At 41.3% G+C, this 18,038-nt stretch overlaps 1 protein-coding gene across 2 annotated transcripts in view; it reads left to right on the top strand.

Annotated features, from left to right (window-relative positions):
• Nucleotides 1-18,038, top strand: part of LOXHD1 (lipoxygenase homology PLAT domains 1) — a 193,930-nt gene that overhangs the window by 63,357 nt on the left and 112,535 nt on the right. For both annotated transcript variants that reach the window (XM_065935168.1, XM_065935167.1), the window contains exons 9-12: nt 3,166-3,301; nt 4,144-4,304; nt 5,311-5,397; nt 5,817-5,952. In XM_065935168.1, coding sequence (XP_065791240.1) covers nt 3,166-3,301; nt 4,144-4,304; nt 5,311-5,397; nt 5,817-5,952 — 520 coding nt within the window. The remainder of the gene's footprint in view (nt 1-3,165; nt 3,302-4,143; nt 4,305-5,310; nt 5,398-5,816; nt 5,953-18,038) is intronic.

The following is an 18,038-nucleotide window of genomic DNA, read 5'->3' as shown; positions in this document are numbered from 1 at the left end:
CAATTACATTGAACATTATTTTTTTCATCTGCTTATTGATCATTTGTATATCTTCTTTTCCTTTTACCGCTTTTAAATTTTTTATCTTTTTATTGTTGAATTATGAGTTGTGTTTTCTTGATATAAGTTCTATGACAGAACTATCTATAGCTATGTATGAATATGTAATATATAATTGTGATAAATAATATGTATTTTATATATGATGTTCAACTCTTTGGGATCCCATGGACAGTAGCCTACCAGGCTCCTATGTCCATGGAATTCTCCAGGCAAGAATACTGGAGTGGGTGGCCATTCCCTTCCCCAGGGGATCTTCCCAACCCAGGGATCAAACCTGGGTCTCCTGCATTGAAGCCAGATTCATTATTATCTGAGCCACCAGGGAAACCCATGATATATATTATATATAAACAATCTCCCAGTATGTGGGTTGCCTTGTCAATTTTTTTAAATTTATTTTTTAATTGAAGCCAAATTGCTTTAAAATGTGTTGGTTCCTGCCATACAACAACACTAATCAGTCATAATCATATATGTGTGTGCTCAGTTGCTCAGTTGTGTCCGACTCTTTGCAACCCTATGGACTGTAACCTGCCAGGTTCCTCTGTCCATGAGATTCTCCAGGCAAGAATCCTGGAGAGGGTTGCCATGATCTCCTCCAGGGGATCTTCCCAACTCATGGATCAAACCCACATCTCCTGCACTGTAGGTGTATTCTTTACCACTGAGCCACCGGGGAAGACCCAGTTTTATATATATATACACCCCTCTCTTTGGAGCTTCCTTCCCTTCCCCCACTCCCATCCCTCTAGGTCAGGCTGGGCTCCCTGTATTTTACTGCAACTTCCCACTAGCTAACTATTTTACACATGGTAGTATATACATGTTGAAGCTACTCTCTCAACTCAACCCACCCACTTCTTCCCCTGCTGCATCCACAAGTCCATTCTCTACATCCGTGTCTTCATTCCTTCTCTGCAAACAGGTTCATCCGTCCCATTTTCCTAGATTCCATATATATGAGTTAATATACGATACTTGTTTTTTCTCTTTCTGGCTTACTTTACTCTGTATGAGAGGCTCAAGTTTCATCCAACTCATCACAACTGACTCAAATTCATTCCTTTTTATGGCTGAGTAACATTTCATTGTATATACGCACCAAAACTTCTTTATCCATTCATCCATTGATGGACATCTAGGTTGCTTCCATGCCCTGGTTATTGTAAATAGTACTGTAGTGAACATTGGACTACATGTGTCTTTTTTTTCATTATGATTTTCCCATGGTATATGCCCAGTAGTGGGGTTGCTGGGTCATATGGTAGATTTATTCCTAGTTTTTAAAGGAATCTCCATACTGTTCATAATTTGCCTTTTCATTTCCTTAATGTTTTAGAAGAGGAGAAGATTTTAATATTGATGAAAGGCAATTTATCGATTTTTTCTTCAATAATTTGTGCTTTTTTGGTTCTTATTTGTCATTCCATTTGAAATTCTTTCATTACCCATTGTTTATTTTGAAATGTAATTTTTAGGTTCCAAACACATATTGCTTTCTATGTTTTTGTTATTTATTTCAATATTGTTTTAATCAGGAAACATTAATGATGCTATTTAAATTTTTGAGATTTACTTTACAATGCATTTCAACCTATGCACATGTTCCAAGAGCTGAATTTAATTTTGATTTTAATTTAATTTTGATTTTAATTTTAATTTAATTTAATTTTGATTTTATTTATAAATTCAGTTTGCTACTTTTGTTATTTGAATCTTCTGTCTCCTTAATAGCATTTTGTCTGTTTGGTTTATTAACTACTAAGACAGATGTGTTGAAATTTCCAATGTCAATGATAGATACTTAAATTTCTTACTATAGAACTAACAATTTTCACTGTATGTGGTTTGAAGCTACATTATGAAATATAGAGTTATTTTAACCTTCTGGTGAATTGAATCTATGCCACAATCCAATCTGATACTATCTTTTTCATAAATTTAGTCCACTTGTATTTATTATAATGACTGACATGTCCGTTTGTCCTGCTTTTACTTTTCTTCCCTTTTTTTGATAAATTGATTGGTTTCCTTGATAGTGATTTGGAAACTATACACTATTTCTGGTTTTTTAGTGGTTACTATTGAAATTTTAGCATACATACTTACTGTGAAAAGACCTAAATTTAATCAACCATCTCTGTTTCTCTCTTAGACAATTCAAGAATCTCAGAAATTTCTAATGATAATAATCCTGCATCTAGGTTGTATGCTATTTTTGCCTAGTATTTTAGTTCTATTTTAAATTATTTTTAAATCCACACATTATATGTTGTTTTGTAGAGTCATTATTTGTTCAGATTTGCCAGTGTGTTTGCTTGCCAATTCTTCTTGCACTGAAGACCTCTTTTCTGGTGTCGGTTTTCTTCTTCCTGCTAAACTTCCTTTAGAAGTTCTTTGGTTAAATAAGGTCTATCAGTGGTAAACTCCATTTTAGTTAATCTGAAAATTATTTTCTTTCATTTTCATTCCTGAAAGAAGTTTTGGAATATAGAACTCTAGACTGAATTCTAATTCCCTTATCCCCTAATATCATCTGGCTTCTGTTAGTCTAGTTGTCATCTGTCTTTTTTCTCTTGATGTTCCTAAGATCCCTGTCTTTGGCATTCTGATGCTTCTCTTCAAAGCATCTAGGTGTGTCTGGGTTAGATAGACTGGCATGTTCTAAACCTGATTTCAGAATGTTAGTAGAGATGGACAAGGTGTAGGAGAGAAGGTTGAATAAGGATCAAGCCCTGAAGAGGGTAGTTCGTTTTCATATTAAATTATAGATATTAATTATCTTTTATGTGATTGACTTTTTCCACAAGACAAATGTAGCATATTAATTTAGTGTTCTAGTTGTTTGGTTCAGACTGAGATTTTAGGATGCACATAAGGAAATATGATGTTCAAAAACAGTGTGTGTATAGAGAAAAATGTTTGATATTTGTGCTAGTAAATTGGAGCATGGATGATACCTACTTGGGAAGATTTCTTAGAGGAGGTATTTCTATGAGATAGGCTATACGACCCTAAAGGTAGAGCTAAGAAGGCTGTTGAACATTGCAAGGAAGTCCCGATCAGGCGACTCGCTGCAGAAGATGTCGTCCTCTCCCCCAGGTGGTGATTCTGTGCCCCTTCACTGGTATCCAGCAGACCTTCCCTTGCAGCAACTGGCTGGATGAGAAGAAGGCGGATGGACTGATCGAGAGGCAGCTCTATGAGATGGTGTCTCTCAGGAAGAAGAGACTGAAAAGTAGGTGGAGGGGCCTGGAGCCAACAAAGGCCAGGATGTCAAACCACTGGGTACTCCTGCTTCTCAATTTTCCTCTGGAAAGGAAAGGGTCCCCCAGGGCGCTCAGTTCTCCAAGGTACAGGCCACACAGAGTTATATTCATGGCACGGAGGCTGATACTCCAGCAGTCCCAAATTGATACGCTGCTGTGATGGGCTCGTTGTTGAACTGAATGGTCGAACAGAGAGCTGTCTTAATGTACTGGCCACAGTCTGGGTGGAGTCTATTTTTTCCCCTACTTAAAGCTTACCAACTGACTCTCACCAGGAGATACAGAGGTAAAGAGCAGACTTTTGGACTCAGTGGGAGGAGGCAAGGGTGGGATGATTTGAGAGAATAACATTGAAACATATTCATCACTATATGTGAAATAGATGACCAGTGCGAGTTCAATACACAAAGCAGGGCACCCAAAGCTGGTGCTCTGGAACAAGCTAGAGGGATAGGGTGGGGAGGGACACGCGAAGGGGGTTCAGGATGAGGGGGGCACATGTATACCTATGGCTGATTCACGCTGATGTGTGGCAAAAACCACCACAATATTGCAAAGTTTTAATCTTCCAATTAAAATAAAGTAATTAACTTTAAAGAAAGGAACTTTAAGGCACACACGTTCAAATAGCAAGGAACCCTTCATTCCCCAAATTTGGTGCTTGCTATTATATAATGGGAGAGTGAGACACAGCTGCACACAACCTGCGTTTCGGTCTTGATCACCTTTGATGTGCTCATTTTCCCCACTGGAAGCATGAAAATCTTTTCACTTTTTTGAGTTTATGATGCAACTGGACCTATCTCTGCAGAATTCCCATGGTCCCTGTGGGTCTGGACGACCGACTTGAAGAAAGCTGGTTCCAACTCTCCTATCTTCATCCAGATTTATGGGCAGAAGGGGCGGACAGATGAGATCCTTCTGAATCCCAACAACAAGTGGTTCAAACCCGGCATAATTGAGAAATTTAGGGTAGGAAGGAAGTGTGATGGGGTGGGATGGAGGAAGGAGGAAGGGGTGCAAGATGCATTTGTCATGGGATTCTGGTTTTCGAACCCAGGTTTGGATCAAATTTGAAGACAAAAAGGTAAAATAGAGTCCCCAGACCCCTGCAGGAGTGCCACATTTAATTTACAGGCAATGCACTGGGGTGCAAAGATCTGGCCCTTTATCTGAATCAAACAGTTCCAAACCAAGCATGGGAGAAGAAGCAAGTATGGAATGACTTTGGACATCCAGGAGCCTGGTGACTTGGGGAATCATTGTAGAACAGAGACCCTGAGCACAGTTAGGGTCAAAGAGTCCAACCTGGACTGAATTAGAGTGAGCAGCCAATTTAAGGGAAAGTATACATTTTAGAACATTTAAAAATAAGTTCAGCTTTAAATTTTCGATATGTGTATAAGTAGAGCAAGGCTTGTTTTGCCAACGGAAGTGCTGCTCTGACCTTTAGGTAAGAATAATTTTGTAATTTGCGGCTCTCTTTTCGGGGCACCCTGTTGGAGCTTCTATTATACCTTCAGTTCATTGCTCGTTATGTATTTGTCTTCTCAGTTAGACTTTGAGCCCCTGGGAGAGGGCATGACCACTGTATTGATCTTTTTGTCTGTTTCAGTGTCCAGCAGAGTCCTGGGGCTGTGGGCCTGTGTTAATTTGCAGGGCTGCCATATAGATTTTGTAACTGAAAGCTTATCATTTGGAAGATTTCCTTTAGTCAGGATCCTACTGTGGGTCAGTTATTTTTGTTCAGTTTCACCAGCCCCGGCTGAACCCTAGATCTGCAGCTGTCTCGCCCTCATGTGCCACTGGTTAAAGGAGCACAAGAAGATAGAGTATATGAGGGTGGTTTGAAGTAAACCCTACCTTGATGCTGAAAAAACAACTCAAAGCAGATGCCCTCCTGGCAGGGGCTCAGCTATGAGGATAAATTCATTTCACTTGATTCTGTCCATTCAAACCTTGTTATTTCTCACCATAGATTGAGCTCCCAGACCTTGGCAGATTTTATAAGATTCGGGCATGGCATGATAAAAGGAATCCTGGTTCTGGATGGCATTTAGAAAAGGTGAGATGACCATTTTGGGGTTGGACGGTGATTGGGAGAGGAATCAACATGGTTTCTTTCTAATGACCTTGTATTATTAGTTTGCCTTTATCTGTTGGGAGTGTGGATGGGGAAGGGTTACAGTGAGACCTAAAATTGATGCATGGAACTCCTGATGAGGACAGGACTTCCAAAGTAGGCTAAAAAGATGCTTAGGTTTCAAGACACTTGCCTTGTGTCCCAGTCACCTGGCTGCCAGGCAACTGTGGGTCTCCGGGGACCAGAGGGACAAATATTAATCTGGCACTCCATCTTCCACAAGAGTCCTCTCTGGGGGGAAGGCCTTGTCCTCCTTGAAATGAACTAGCAGAACAGGAACCTCAAGGCGTGGATGAATATCTCTAGTACACCCACTTGCTCACCCTAGGACTTCATTCCAGATGACCCTGATGAACACTCTGACCAAGGACAAGTATAACTTCAACTGCAATCGCTGGCTGGATGCCAATGAGGATGACAATGAGATCGTTAGGGAAATGACTGCTGAAGGCCCAACAGTACGGAGGATAATGGGCAGTAAGTACTGACGGGCTCTTTTCCTGGGGAGGTAGTGGAATGGGGGTGTGTGTGCCAATAGGAGTCTGACTCATGAGTTGTAGTCTTGGCCGCTATGCATCATCAGTCTCCCTCGGAATGAGGAATGAGTTTATAAGATCCTATAATCAAGATAGGCTTGTAGGAACCATCTCCAAGTCATGAAGCTAAAGCTCTATGAGGATGGGTATGGGTGAGAAGGGGGAGATTTCTGCATCTTCAGGTTGGCTATGAGATGACGTGAAGAATCCACACTGAACAATATTTCTCCAGACACTCCCTGAAATTAAAGGAAGCATCCTCTTCAAATTATTCATGAGATGCTCTTCAAAAAAGGAAGGCTGGATCTGGGTTCTTACAGCCATACTTGGCTGCTCCCTTGTGAATCCTCTATTTCTATTTGAGGCTAGTAGGAGAGAGCTGAGCTTTTAATCTGGAGTCATCCACAGTCAAAGAGGTAAGCGAGACCATTTTGCCTCTAGGTTGTACCACCAGAATGCTGGCAAATACATGGCATATGTCCTATCCTTTTCCCTTGGCAGACATTACTGAGCAATCACATCATTCTTTCCCATTGAGTCTGAAGTGAGCTTTATGGCCCTCAATATGGCACTGCAAGCAAATATTAGCAATTGATCAGAATTAGCACTTAAGATAATTAAGTGCAAAATTAATTTGAAAAATCGCAGAAAGTTAAGACTATATAGAAAACAACATCACCCATCGTTCCTGAAGTCCTTCTAAGTATTTGGATAACGTCACTTCTCAGGCATTTGCACATCCAGCAGAAATTCTCTGTCTCTCTCTATATATGTAAAGAGGGATCACCCTGTTAGTTCAATTAGGCAATACTTGCAATTAGTACTATTTTAGGACTCTTCTTCAATTTTAATTAAAATATATGACTATGGAATATTTGTGTTCAAAGGTCCTTAGAATAGCTTGATGCAGATAAGGAAACTGAGGCAGTTCTTACCCTGATTATACAGTTAGAGGCAGAGTGGGAGCTAGAACAAGATCTCTTACCTTGTCAGTGACCATACTTGGCCTTTTCACATTCAGTAGTATTTTCTTTGGCAGCAAGGCAGTCATCTCCCTGAAAATATGATAAATAACATGATCCCTGCTCAGCCCCCAATTAGGACTTTATATAAAATGTAGCCCAAGGCAGAAATACACCTACTGTTACCTGGCTTGCCCTCTTTATGTGCCAGAACTGAGCCTGTAGATATGAACAATTGAGGACAGGGTCTTGAGATCTGTTTTCTAAATCCTTCCAACCAGTCCTCATGAGATTAGCTCCTCACTCCCTATTTCTGAAGTTACCTGGTGCTGTCATTCCTGAGACTTTTTGCAAGGTTGCTTCGTGAATTTCACAGCTGACTGCTCTAATCAATTCTCTCCGTCTGTTAAGTCATGGGACCTCAAACTTCAGCATTATCACCTAGAGAGCTTCTTGAAACACAGATTGGGGTGCCCCACCCATGGATTTTCTATTTTAGTAGGTCTGGGGTGGGGAGCTCAGGGATTTGTTTATCCAACAAATTGCTAGGGGTCCTGGTGAGGACCCACTGTGCTAAGGCATCAGTCACTTTTCTAGCTGCGCTCCAGCTTCTGAGATTTGGTTGCTGTTGTCTATATTCAACCCTCTCCTTGGGCTTTCTTGGTGACAATTTTGTGTTTGGTTAAATCTTTAAAATACCAGTGTGCTGTCATTCTAGTGAGATTTTTTTTTTTTTTTTTTTTTTTTTCAGAAAGAAAGCTTCCACTTTTACTTAAATGCCCAGGCTGTTCTTTTACCTCCATCACTTCCTTACCTTGACTAAAGCATGACTCCCCTTCTCCCAAAGCCCAGTTTTCTGTCCTCACAGCTGTGGGGCTAGCGAGAGGGGGCGTTCTCCTGACTCTCTCTGAACCTCCAGCCTCAAAGCTCACACTTCTCATGGGGGGCCTCTGTCCCAGCTCATTTGCATCTTCTGTTGCCTCTGTTCACGTTCCTCTTTTGCACTGGTCATTCTCTAGATTCCCCACTTCTACCACTGTTCTAGAATAGCAAATTAGTCTGCTTGGGCTGCCGTAACAAAATACCATAGACTGGGATTTTGAAACAATGGAAATTTATTTTCTCATAGTTCTGGAAGCTGAAGTTCACGATCAAGGTGTTGGCAGGTTGGCTTTGTCCTGAGACCTCTCTCCTTGCCTTGGAAATGACCATCTTCTCACATGATCTCTTCTCTGTTTGTGCTTCTATCTGTGTCCTAGTCTCTTCTTAAAAGGACACCCGTCATATTGGTCCACACATATGACTCATTTTATCTTGTTTACCTCTTTAAACATCCACCCTCCAAAAACAATCACATTCTGAGGTCCTGGGGGTTGTGACTTTGTCTTGTTGATCCTGTTCACGAAGCCAATTGTCTCGATGTATCTCACCGTGCACACTTCGCTGAACCCAGGGTAGGCAAGGCTCGAGCTAAGAGACAGGAGAAGACTCGAGGAACCGTAGGAACTGGAGACATGTTCATTCTCTCCTGGCTGGCACGGCAGCTGTAGCAACAGATATAACATAACCCAATATAACCACACCCAGCCCTTCAGGGCCTTTCCTGGTGAAGCTCATATAGGCCTACCGCGCGAAGTAGCCTGTGACCGAGTTGAGTACCTCATGACACGCATGCGCAGTGCTATAAGTGGTCTTGGCTGTTACACAGCCTTGCCAAGTCATTGTTTACAGAACGTGGGGCCAGAGGGCATGAGAGCCTGGCGGGGGGAGGGGGAAAATGAGACAGCCTGACTGGCGCCATCTTGTTTATCTCCCCACAGACTTCAACATATGGATTTGAGGGGGACACAATTCAGTCTGCAGCAGATAGTATCTCTCAAAGTGTGGTCAGGGGCCCATTTATATCAAAATTGCACAGAGTGTTTGTTAAAACGAAGATTCCTGGGCCCAATCTCAGAAAATACCGACTAGACTCTCTGAGGACTATGCCTGGTAATCTGTATTTTTATCAAGCACACCGAGTAATTTTTGCACATATCAAAACTTGTTCTACTTCATCAATGTCCAAGTGGAAAATCCGTTCATCCACATGCCAGTCCTCTTCCACTTTGCTGCCCTTCACCTCCCTCCCATGCAACTAGCCACTCCTCAGTACCTCACTCAGGCTCATCCCACAAAGCTGCTCCTCTGAGCTCTGACTCAGTCTCCACCTCCAACTCAGGTTCCTGAGCTCCTCAGCTGCTCATGACCTTGATGACACACACACCACCCTTGAACTTGAACTCCACCCTGTTCCTTCTTCCCTACATTTTTCCTGCTCTGTCAAGGACTTGTGGGTGTGTGGAGGATATGTTTTAGGGACAGGCCTTTAAGAAATTATCCAGTGTAGAGAAGAAGCGATCTTGAAATTGGGCAAGGACCAAGTTGACTACAGAGGAGAACATAAATTCAAGAAATACTTTGCAGGTGGAACTGGCAGGATCTGAATGAGTGCTATGGACACAGTGGGGAGATGAGCTTCCTGCTGAGGAAGCTGGGAGTTGGAAGTAGGGATTTGAAACATTAGAAGAGATCATGGTAGGAGGGGTGGGGTGGAGAAGCGTTTTCATAGGTTACATACAAAAACGCACTTGTTTGTTTTTGCCTTCTGCAATACTATTACAAGACAAAGGCAATTTAAAAAATTCTCTAATGACTAGTATTGGATTGAAGTGAACTAAGTCGAGACCTGGCACCCTTCACTGGAGCGCTTGCACCTCTAGCAACATGGTACAAGGAAGCTACAAGGGACTAAAAATAACTGCAGAGATACAGCAGTTGGGGCAATTATGAACCATAGATACAAAAGGGCCACAAACCAACTGCCATTTCTGAATCGCAGGGAGCAAAAGCAGGATGCTGCGTGTGACCCCTGCACACAGCACCACCACGGGGGTGGGCAGGCCACCGAAGCCACTCCTCCAATCAGAGCCACCAATCTGCCACTACCCTCATCCCGCTTAAGGAACCAGTTGCCCTCCTCGGAGAGCCAGCAAGGGCACTTGTGAAGCCTTGCCTGAATTTCTTTTCTGGCCTCTCACCAATTCCTATTGATTAAAGAGTCCCAGGACCTGGGTTTGTAACAGAAGAGCTGTTTGTTCTGGCTATAAAGGCATTTTAATGTCGTCTGGGGGTCCTGGGCAGTACTTTGGAGCCCATACCAACTTGAATTTCTTTCCCTCAATGGTTCTTTTCGGCCCACATAAATTTCTCTTGTTCTTGGAACATACCCATGTCCTCACTCACCTCTACAGGAGCTCAGATCTCCTCTTCTGGTTTGGATGCTTCTTTGTATCGGTAAACAGAGGTGGTGACAACGTCTCACTCCCCCAGTTGGTACCCTGATCTACTGCATGATATGCAGGGCTTCCTGGAAATCCCTTGGGGAGAGCCTCGCTCATGTAAGATGAGTAAATACCAATTTAAAACCAATTCTCTAGGTTTGAATCTGTGTGCTCCATGTTTACTTAAAAAACAAGGGCCAGTCAAACAAGAAATTAACACCATGTCTGAGAGCCAGGATGCCACCGGGGGTGATCGCTCTGATTAATGCAGACCAGGAAACACAGACAAAACACTCACCAGCCCACAATTTATTTCCACCTTGCCTTTCCCCCAGGAGCTATGTGAGATAGTAAAACCGATGAGATTAGCATTCTCCAGTGCGTGCCCAGCAGAAGTGATTTTGTACCACTGATGAGCGGGCAAGAGACCACTGGACTCAAGTGCTGAGAATTGTAGCTTCTTGCTAATCAGGCTGAGCTGTAATTTTAAAATTAAAGTACAAGAGGCTCCAGTACTTACTGTCTGTTTGAAGTCTTTCACTGCTGATAACTCACAGTTAAAATCATCTTTAATTGCCCACAGGCTTCTCGCCAGGAAGGAGCTTGAAACCTTAGTGGCAGGTGGGCTGGGAGGGCCCCCTCCCCTAGAGAGGATTGGGACCCCTGACAATGTTCAGGCAAACAGACCTTTGAGCTCCTGAATAGAGGGGACTGGAATTCCCAGGCACAGGGATTTCTGAATTCCCTTATCAGCTTGCTTCTGGGAAGGGCCTAATATACAACTGGAAAAGGCAAAACGACCTTTATCAAAATTCAGAATGAAGTGAGACAGGCACGCCCCCTCCCCCTTTCTGCTTCCATGTTTTGTTACTCAATCCAGTTACCGCTAATTGTTCCGATCACTGTTAACAACGCCTATCGTTGGGAGCTTAACACAAAAGCATCAGCTTCGTTTATGTGAAGGCTGAAAGTTTAAAACACGTAGCTTCTGTATTTTAGCAGAGTTGATTGGAGAGACAGCAATGGTTGAATGCCAGGTGCTGTCCCCCAAAAAGGCAGTGTTGGAGGCAAGACCTTTCCCCCTCGTTGGCTTCAGTGGCTGCCTCTGCCAGCCCCAGTCAGGCAGGTCTTCGGATAAGCTTCTGTCCTTGACCTTTTCTTCTAACAAGTGCTTTTGCTCAGACACTATATCTTCAGATTCATATATTTAAAGGTCAAATTTAATTTTCAGATGTCTTCATATTGCCAAATAAAATTGGTATATGACCAAAAAAAAAAATCGTGCGCTGAAATCAACTTACTGGTACGTCATTCCTGATGTACTTTATCTTCATTTTAGATGGACCACGGATGAGTGGTGTTCATTTTAAAAGGCAACAGCTATATTGAGGCATGATACATGTTCATACGAATCATCTATTTAAAGTATTCAGTGGCTTTTAGTATATTGATAGAATCATGCTTCATGACCACTATCAACTTTCAGAACATTTTCATTGCCCCAGAAGGAAACCACATGCCCAATAGAAGTCACACCCCCACAACTCACTACCTCACTCCTTAGCTCTGTACTTACCCATCTGTTTAAACCAATAATCTATTTTTTGTGCCTAGATCTGCCTGTTCCGGACATTTCATATAAGTGGGATCACTTGATATAAGGCTTTTTGTGCCTGTTTCTTTCACTTTGTGGTTTAGTTACTACATCATGTCCAACTCTTTGAGACCCCAATGGACTGCAGCACTTCAGACTTTCTTCTCCTTCACTGTCCCCTGGAGTTTGCTCAAATTCATGTCCATTGAGTTGGTGATGCTATCTAACCATCTCATCCTCTGCCGTCCTCTTCTCCTCTTACCTTCAATCTTTGCCAGCATCAGGGTCTTTTCCAATGATTTGTTTCTTCACATCAGGTGGCCAAAGTATTGGAGCTTCAGCTTCAGCATCAGTCCTTCCAACGAATATACAGGCTTGATTTTCTTTGACTGGTTTGATCTCCTTGCAGTCCAAGGGACTCTTAAGATTCTTCTCCAGCACCACAATGCAAAAGCATCAGATATTCGGTGCTCACTCTTCCGTCACTTAGCATAATATTTTTAACATCCATTCACCTTGTACCAAGTGTCAGCATTTCATTTATTTTATTTACTGAATAGCATTTCACTGTGTAGGTAGACTACATTCAATTGTTGATGGACATTTGCGTTGTTTCCACTTTTTGGCTATTATGAATAACGTGACTATGAACATTCACGTGCAGGTTTTTGTGTGGACATATGTTTTCAATCCTCTTGGATATATATCCATGAGTCAAACTGCTGCTATGTGGCAATTCTGTTTTGAGTTTTAAGAAACTATCATACTGTTTTTCAAAACAGCTGCACGTTTTGCATTTCCATCAGCAATGTATGAGAGTTTTAATTTCTCTACATCCTTGCCAACACTTGTTCTTCTTCTTTAATATTCTTTTTCAGTGTTGTTTTTGGCTATTGTGGGTCCCTTGAAATTCTATATGCATTTTAGAGATGGCTCATCAATTTCTACAAAGAAGTCAACTAAGACTGATAGAGATTGGTTTTTATCTGTAGGTCAGTTTGAGAAGTATTGCCTTAATGATGCAATTGGAGCTTAATGATGAGACCCCAATGGACTGCAGCGATGTTAAGTTTTAATGATGTGAAGTCTTCCAATTCGAGAACATGGGATGTTCTTTTCCACTTATTTAAATCATCTTTAATTTCTTTCAACAGTTGTTTAGTTTTCAGAGTGTAAGTTTTACACATTTCCTTCTTTTTTATTGAGGCATAATTGACTCACAAAGTTATATTTAGTTTCAGGTATACAACATAATGATTCAATATTGGTATATATTGTGAAATGATCACCACAGTAAGTCTAGGTAACATCCATCACCATATGTTGCTACATAATTTTTTCCTTGTGATGAGAACTTTTAGGATATACTGTCTTCTTCTTGTTTAGTTGCTAAGTCGTGTCTGACTCTTCATGACAGCATGGTCTGCAGCACGCCAGGCTTACCTGTCCTCCACCACCTCCCAGAGTTTGCTCAAGTTCATGTCCATTAAGTCAGTGATGCTATCTAACCTCATCCTCTGCTGCCCTCTTTTCCTTTTGCCTTCTACTGTCTTCACAATTTTCAAATATGCAGTACAGTATTATTAACCTTAGTTGCTATACTGTACATCTCCATGACTTATTAATTTGTTTTCATTGATGTCTTAAATTATCTGTTAAGGGACTTCCCTGGTGGTCCAGTGGCTAAGACTCCATGCTCCCATTGCAGGGTCCCTGGGTTTGATCCCTAGTCAGGGAATTAGATTCCACATGCAACACATAAGACCCAGCACAGACAAATAAATATTTTAAAAACAATTATCTGTTAAGTATTTAATATTTTTGGGCTTCCCTGGTGGTTCAGCTGGTAAAGAATCCACCTGCAATGAGGGAAAGCTGGGTTCAATCCCTGGGTTGGGAAGATACCCTGGAGAAGAGAACAGCTCCCACTCCAATATTCTGACCTGGAGAATTCCATGGACTGCAGAGTCCATGGGGCCGCAAAGAGTTGGACACGACTGAGCAACTTTCACTTTCATTTATTCTTTTTAAAGCTATTTTGAATGGAAATGTTTTATTAATTTTATTTTCAGATTATTCATTGCAAGGTAATAGAAACACAGTTGATTTTGCTATCTTGATCTTGTACTCCATGACTTTGCTGAACTCATTTATTGGTTCTGATCATTTTTAGTAGATTCCTTGTGATTTTCATTATGCAATGTCATGTTGTCCATGAACAGAGATAGTTTTACTTCTTCCCAACCTCCCTGTTCCCAAAGACACATGCACCCCAGTGTTCACTGAAGCACTATTTACAATATTCAGGACATGAAAGCAACCTAGATGTCCATAGACAGATGAATGGATAAAGAAGACGTGGTTCATACATACTATGGAATATTATTCAGCCATAAAAAGGGACAAAATTGGGTAACTTGTAGTGATGTGCATGAACCTAGAGTCTGTCATTCAGAGTGTCTGTCTCTTCCTGAGCCATCCTTTTATTCTCAACCTATTTGTGTCTTTGAATCTAAAGTGTGTCTCTTCCACGTGTCAGATAGTAAGATCCATTATTCTTTCTGTCAATCTCTGTGTAATAAGGAGCATGAATTATTTTTGATGTTTGACTTCTGATAGCTTTCCAGCTACATCAATCTCTCTCATTTTCTGCCTGATACCTGGGCAATTTGGTGAGAAAGCCTGGATGCTCCCTTCCTTCACACTGGTGGAAAGTTCAAGCCATACAAGGACCCATGTGAAGAAATTCCCACCCCCTAACCACCATACCCCACGCCAGTCATCCCTCCCTGCTATCTCAAGCCATTTTTGGACGTGCTTGAGGTTTATCATGCTCTCCCCAGAATGCCTCATTATATGAAAAATCATCTTATGTTCACTCTTGATACATATGTGGCATCATTAACCTTGATTTCTGATCAAATGTGGAGTAGGGGGATCCATCCTATCTCTGTCAGATTATCATCACATTTTGCCTTTGGATTAAAATATTTAGTCCATTTACACTTAAGGTAATTACTAATAAGGCAGGATTTAAGTTTGTCATTTTGCTATTTGCTTTTTATATATCATAAGTTTTTTTTGTTGTCCTTTTATTATTCTTTCTTTTGTATTAGCTTCTAAAATATCATTTTAGTTCCCTTGTTTCTTTTTATTTATATAAATTATTTTTTTATTGGAAAGAATTACACTTGGGGAATTATACCAGGTAATTACAATTAACATCTTAACTTAAAACATTCTAGTTCAGATTAATACCAACTTATTTTCAATAATATACAAAAGCTCTGCTCTGGTGTAGGTTTGTTTTTTTCTCCTCCTTCATGCTATATTGCCATACAAATTAAATTTTCATACATTATAAACTCACCAATGCAATTTTATATGTATAATGCTTTATGCAGTTGTCTTTTATATAAAATATGAGAAGAAAAGGGTACAAACAAAAACTAAAATATACTGTCTATAAATATACCTCTATCATTGCTTTTCCTCATTCTCTGTATGTCTGAGTGAGTTCAAGTTACTGTCTAGTGTCCAATATGAAGGACTCCTTTTAATATTTCTTTTAGAGCAGGTCTGCTAGTGATGAATCCTTTTAGTTTTTGTTTATCTGAGAATGCCTTAATAGCCCCTTCATTTAAAAAGAAATAGACTTTTTAGAGCAGTCTTAGATTCAGAGCAAAATCCCTTTGCTTCACTGGCCGCTGCTTCTCATCTGAGTTTCTAGCTTCCGGGCTTGACCTCTAAAGTGGGCATCCCTCTACAGTCCTCATCTGCAACCTCTCCACAGAGGACCTCATCTGGCACTATGACTTTCAGTGGAATCTACATGTCTATGATGACGAAAGTCATGTCAACAGTCCTGATCCTCCACACATGTTCAACCGCCATCTTGACCTCTCTTTATGATCGTCAAATGCAGCAGTCCCCATCCATTTTGGGAGCAGGGACTGATTTCAAGGAAGACAGCGTTTCCTTGGACTGGGGTGTAGATGGTTTGGGGATTATTTAAGCATATGGGTACATAGTACATTTACTGTGCACTTTATTTCTATTATTATCGCATTGTGATATATAATGAGATAATTATACAACTCACTACAATGCAGAATCAGTGAGCCTTAAACTTGTTTTTCTACAGCTAGTTGGTCCCATCTGGGGGTCATGGGAGAAAGTGACACCCAAAGTGTGTTGGCAATGTCCAGTCTACTCTGTAATTTTCGTTTTGATTGCTGTCACTGCAGAAAACCTTGCTTCACAAAGATAGGATATTGGAAATGGAAGCAGGCTTTTCAGTGCTTTTTTGGCAATCTTATGATATTCCACCTTGACTTTAATCCAGAATGTATGGAGATTTGAAGTTGTCCCAAGCACACTTTTAAAGCCACTGTCATTTGTGATCTCAAGTAGTTGATCCTCTTCTAGCACAGGCAAAGTCAACTCATCTGGCTTATTCACAAATGGTTTACGGATCAGTTCCTTCTCAGTTTGTGAGTCTTTTGTGGTTGGAAAGTAATGCTCCAAGTCTTTTGAAAGCTGAGATAGGTGATCATGCACAAGCTAGGAGAAAGAAGGTGCTGGCTCAGTCTCTTTCAAAATCTCTGCTGATGTTTGAAACATGTCAAAAATCCCAATGTTCACTCATCAGCAATGTAATTCCAGTGTGGCTTTGAATGCAGCCACTTTATCTGCTGACTTGGAAACAGTGTCATTTTCCCCTGTGACAGACTGAGTTTGTTGAGCAGGTTGAATATGTCACGCAGTAAGCAAGTTTTGCAACCAATTCTGTGTCACTAAAATGTGCTGGCCTATAGTGACTGTTTTCCTAAAAGAAATCTCTGGAGTGGCCCTTGTAACCAAAGCCCTCTGGCCCGTGATCTTCCTTTAGAAAGCCATCTCATTTCTGTGTATAAGAGAAGGCATGTGATCTCTGTGTCCATTTCCTCACAGAGCTGTGTAAACAGACATGAATTAAGGTCACGTGCTTTAATGTGGTTGATAATTTTAATCACAACCTGCAAAACATTGTTAAATTCAGGTGACATTTTTCAGCTCACCAGCATTTCTCTATGGATGACATAGTGGGTAGGTTTACAGTCAGAAGCAACCTCTTTTACCTGAGTAGTGAAACCAGAGAGCTGTCCAGTCACGGCAGCTGCTCCATCCATGCATTTACTGACACAGAATGATCAGTTCAGCTTTCCTGATATGTAGTCATTCAAAGACTTGAGCTCTGGTATTGTTTGGCAACAAAAGGGCACATAACATACCCGCAAGCACATCCTCCTGAAAAATATATCGCACAAAAACAAGCATTGTTGCCTTGTTGTCATCATCGGTAGACTCATCAACCGGAATTCCATATCATGGTGACTCTTTAATCCTAACAGTTGCACTTCAATGTCCCCTGCTACGTCATCCATTCATCTAGTTAAGGTGCTGGCCACAAGAGGAACATGTGCCACCTTTTGAGCTGCAATCTCCCCTTAAAGCTCACAGTAATGTCCTGAGTAACAGGCAGGATCAGCTCGTCACCAATATTAAAGGGCTTCTAGCTCCAGCAATGCAGTAGGTGCTAAGAATGATGCTCTCAGTGCAGACATGTTCGATAAAGTGGTGGCCTTCAATAATTGCTTCTGTTCTTCGTGTTCACATTTTTTTTTCTTCTGAAAAACTCCAAGGGCTTATCTTTTAATGCAGGGTGCTTGATATCTATGAGGTGAAGAAGTTTAGAAGGTTTCATGGCTTGTTGGATAGCTAGCTGGTCGCCACATATTTTACCAAACGGGCTTGGAGAATGTGAATCACCTGTTGAAATGAATGTGCAGTTTAAGTAGGACTCTTGGTATTTTCTTTGAAGTGCAGCCTACTTTTTGTGAAATGAAGTGAAAGTCACTCAATCATGTCCGACTCTTTGCAACCCCGCAGACTCTAGCCTGCCAGGCTCCTTTGTCCTTGGGGATTCTCCAGCAAGAATGCTGGAGTGGGTAGCTGTTCCCTCCTGCAGGGGATCTTTCTAACCCAAGGATCGAACCCAGGTCTCCTGCATCGCCGGCAGATTCTTTACCAGTTGAACCACCAGGCAGCCTTAGAGTCTTCTGCTGTCTCATCACTGGGTCTTCACCCATTTCCAAAGAAACTCCCC

Source organism: Muntiacus reevesi, chromosome 4 (genome assembly GCF_963930625.1).
Source record: "Muntiacus reevesi chromosome 4, mMunRee1.1, whole genome shotgun sequence".
NCBI lineage: Eukaryota > Metazoa > Chordata > Mammalia > Artiodactyla > Cervidae > Muntiacus > Muntiacus reevesi.
This window is presented reverse-complemented; position numbering and strand designations above follow the sequence as displayed.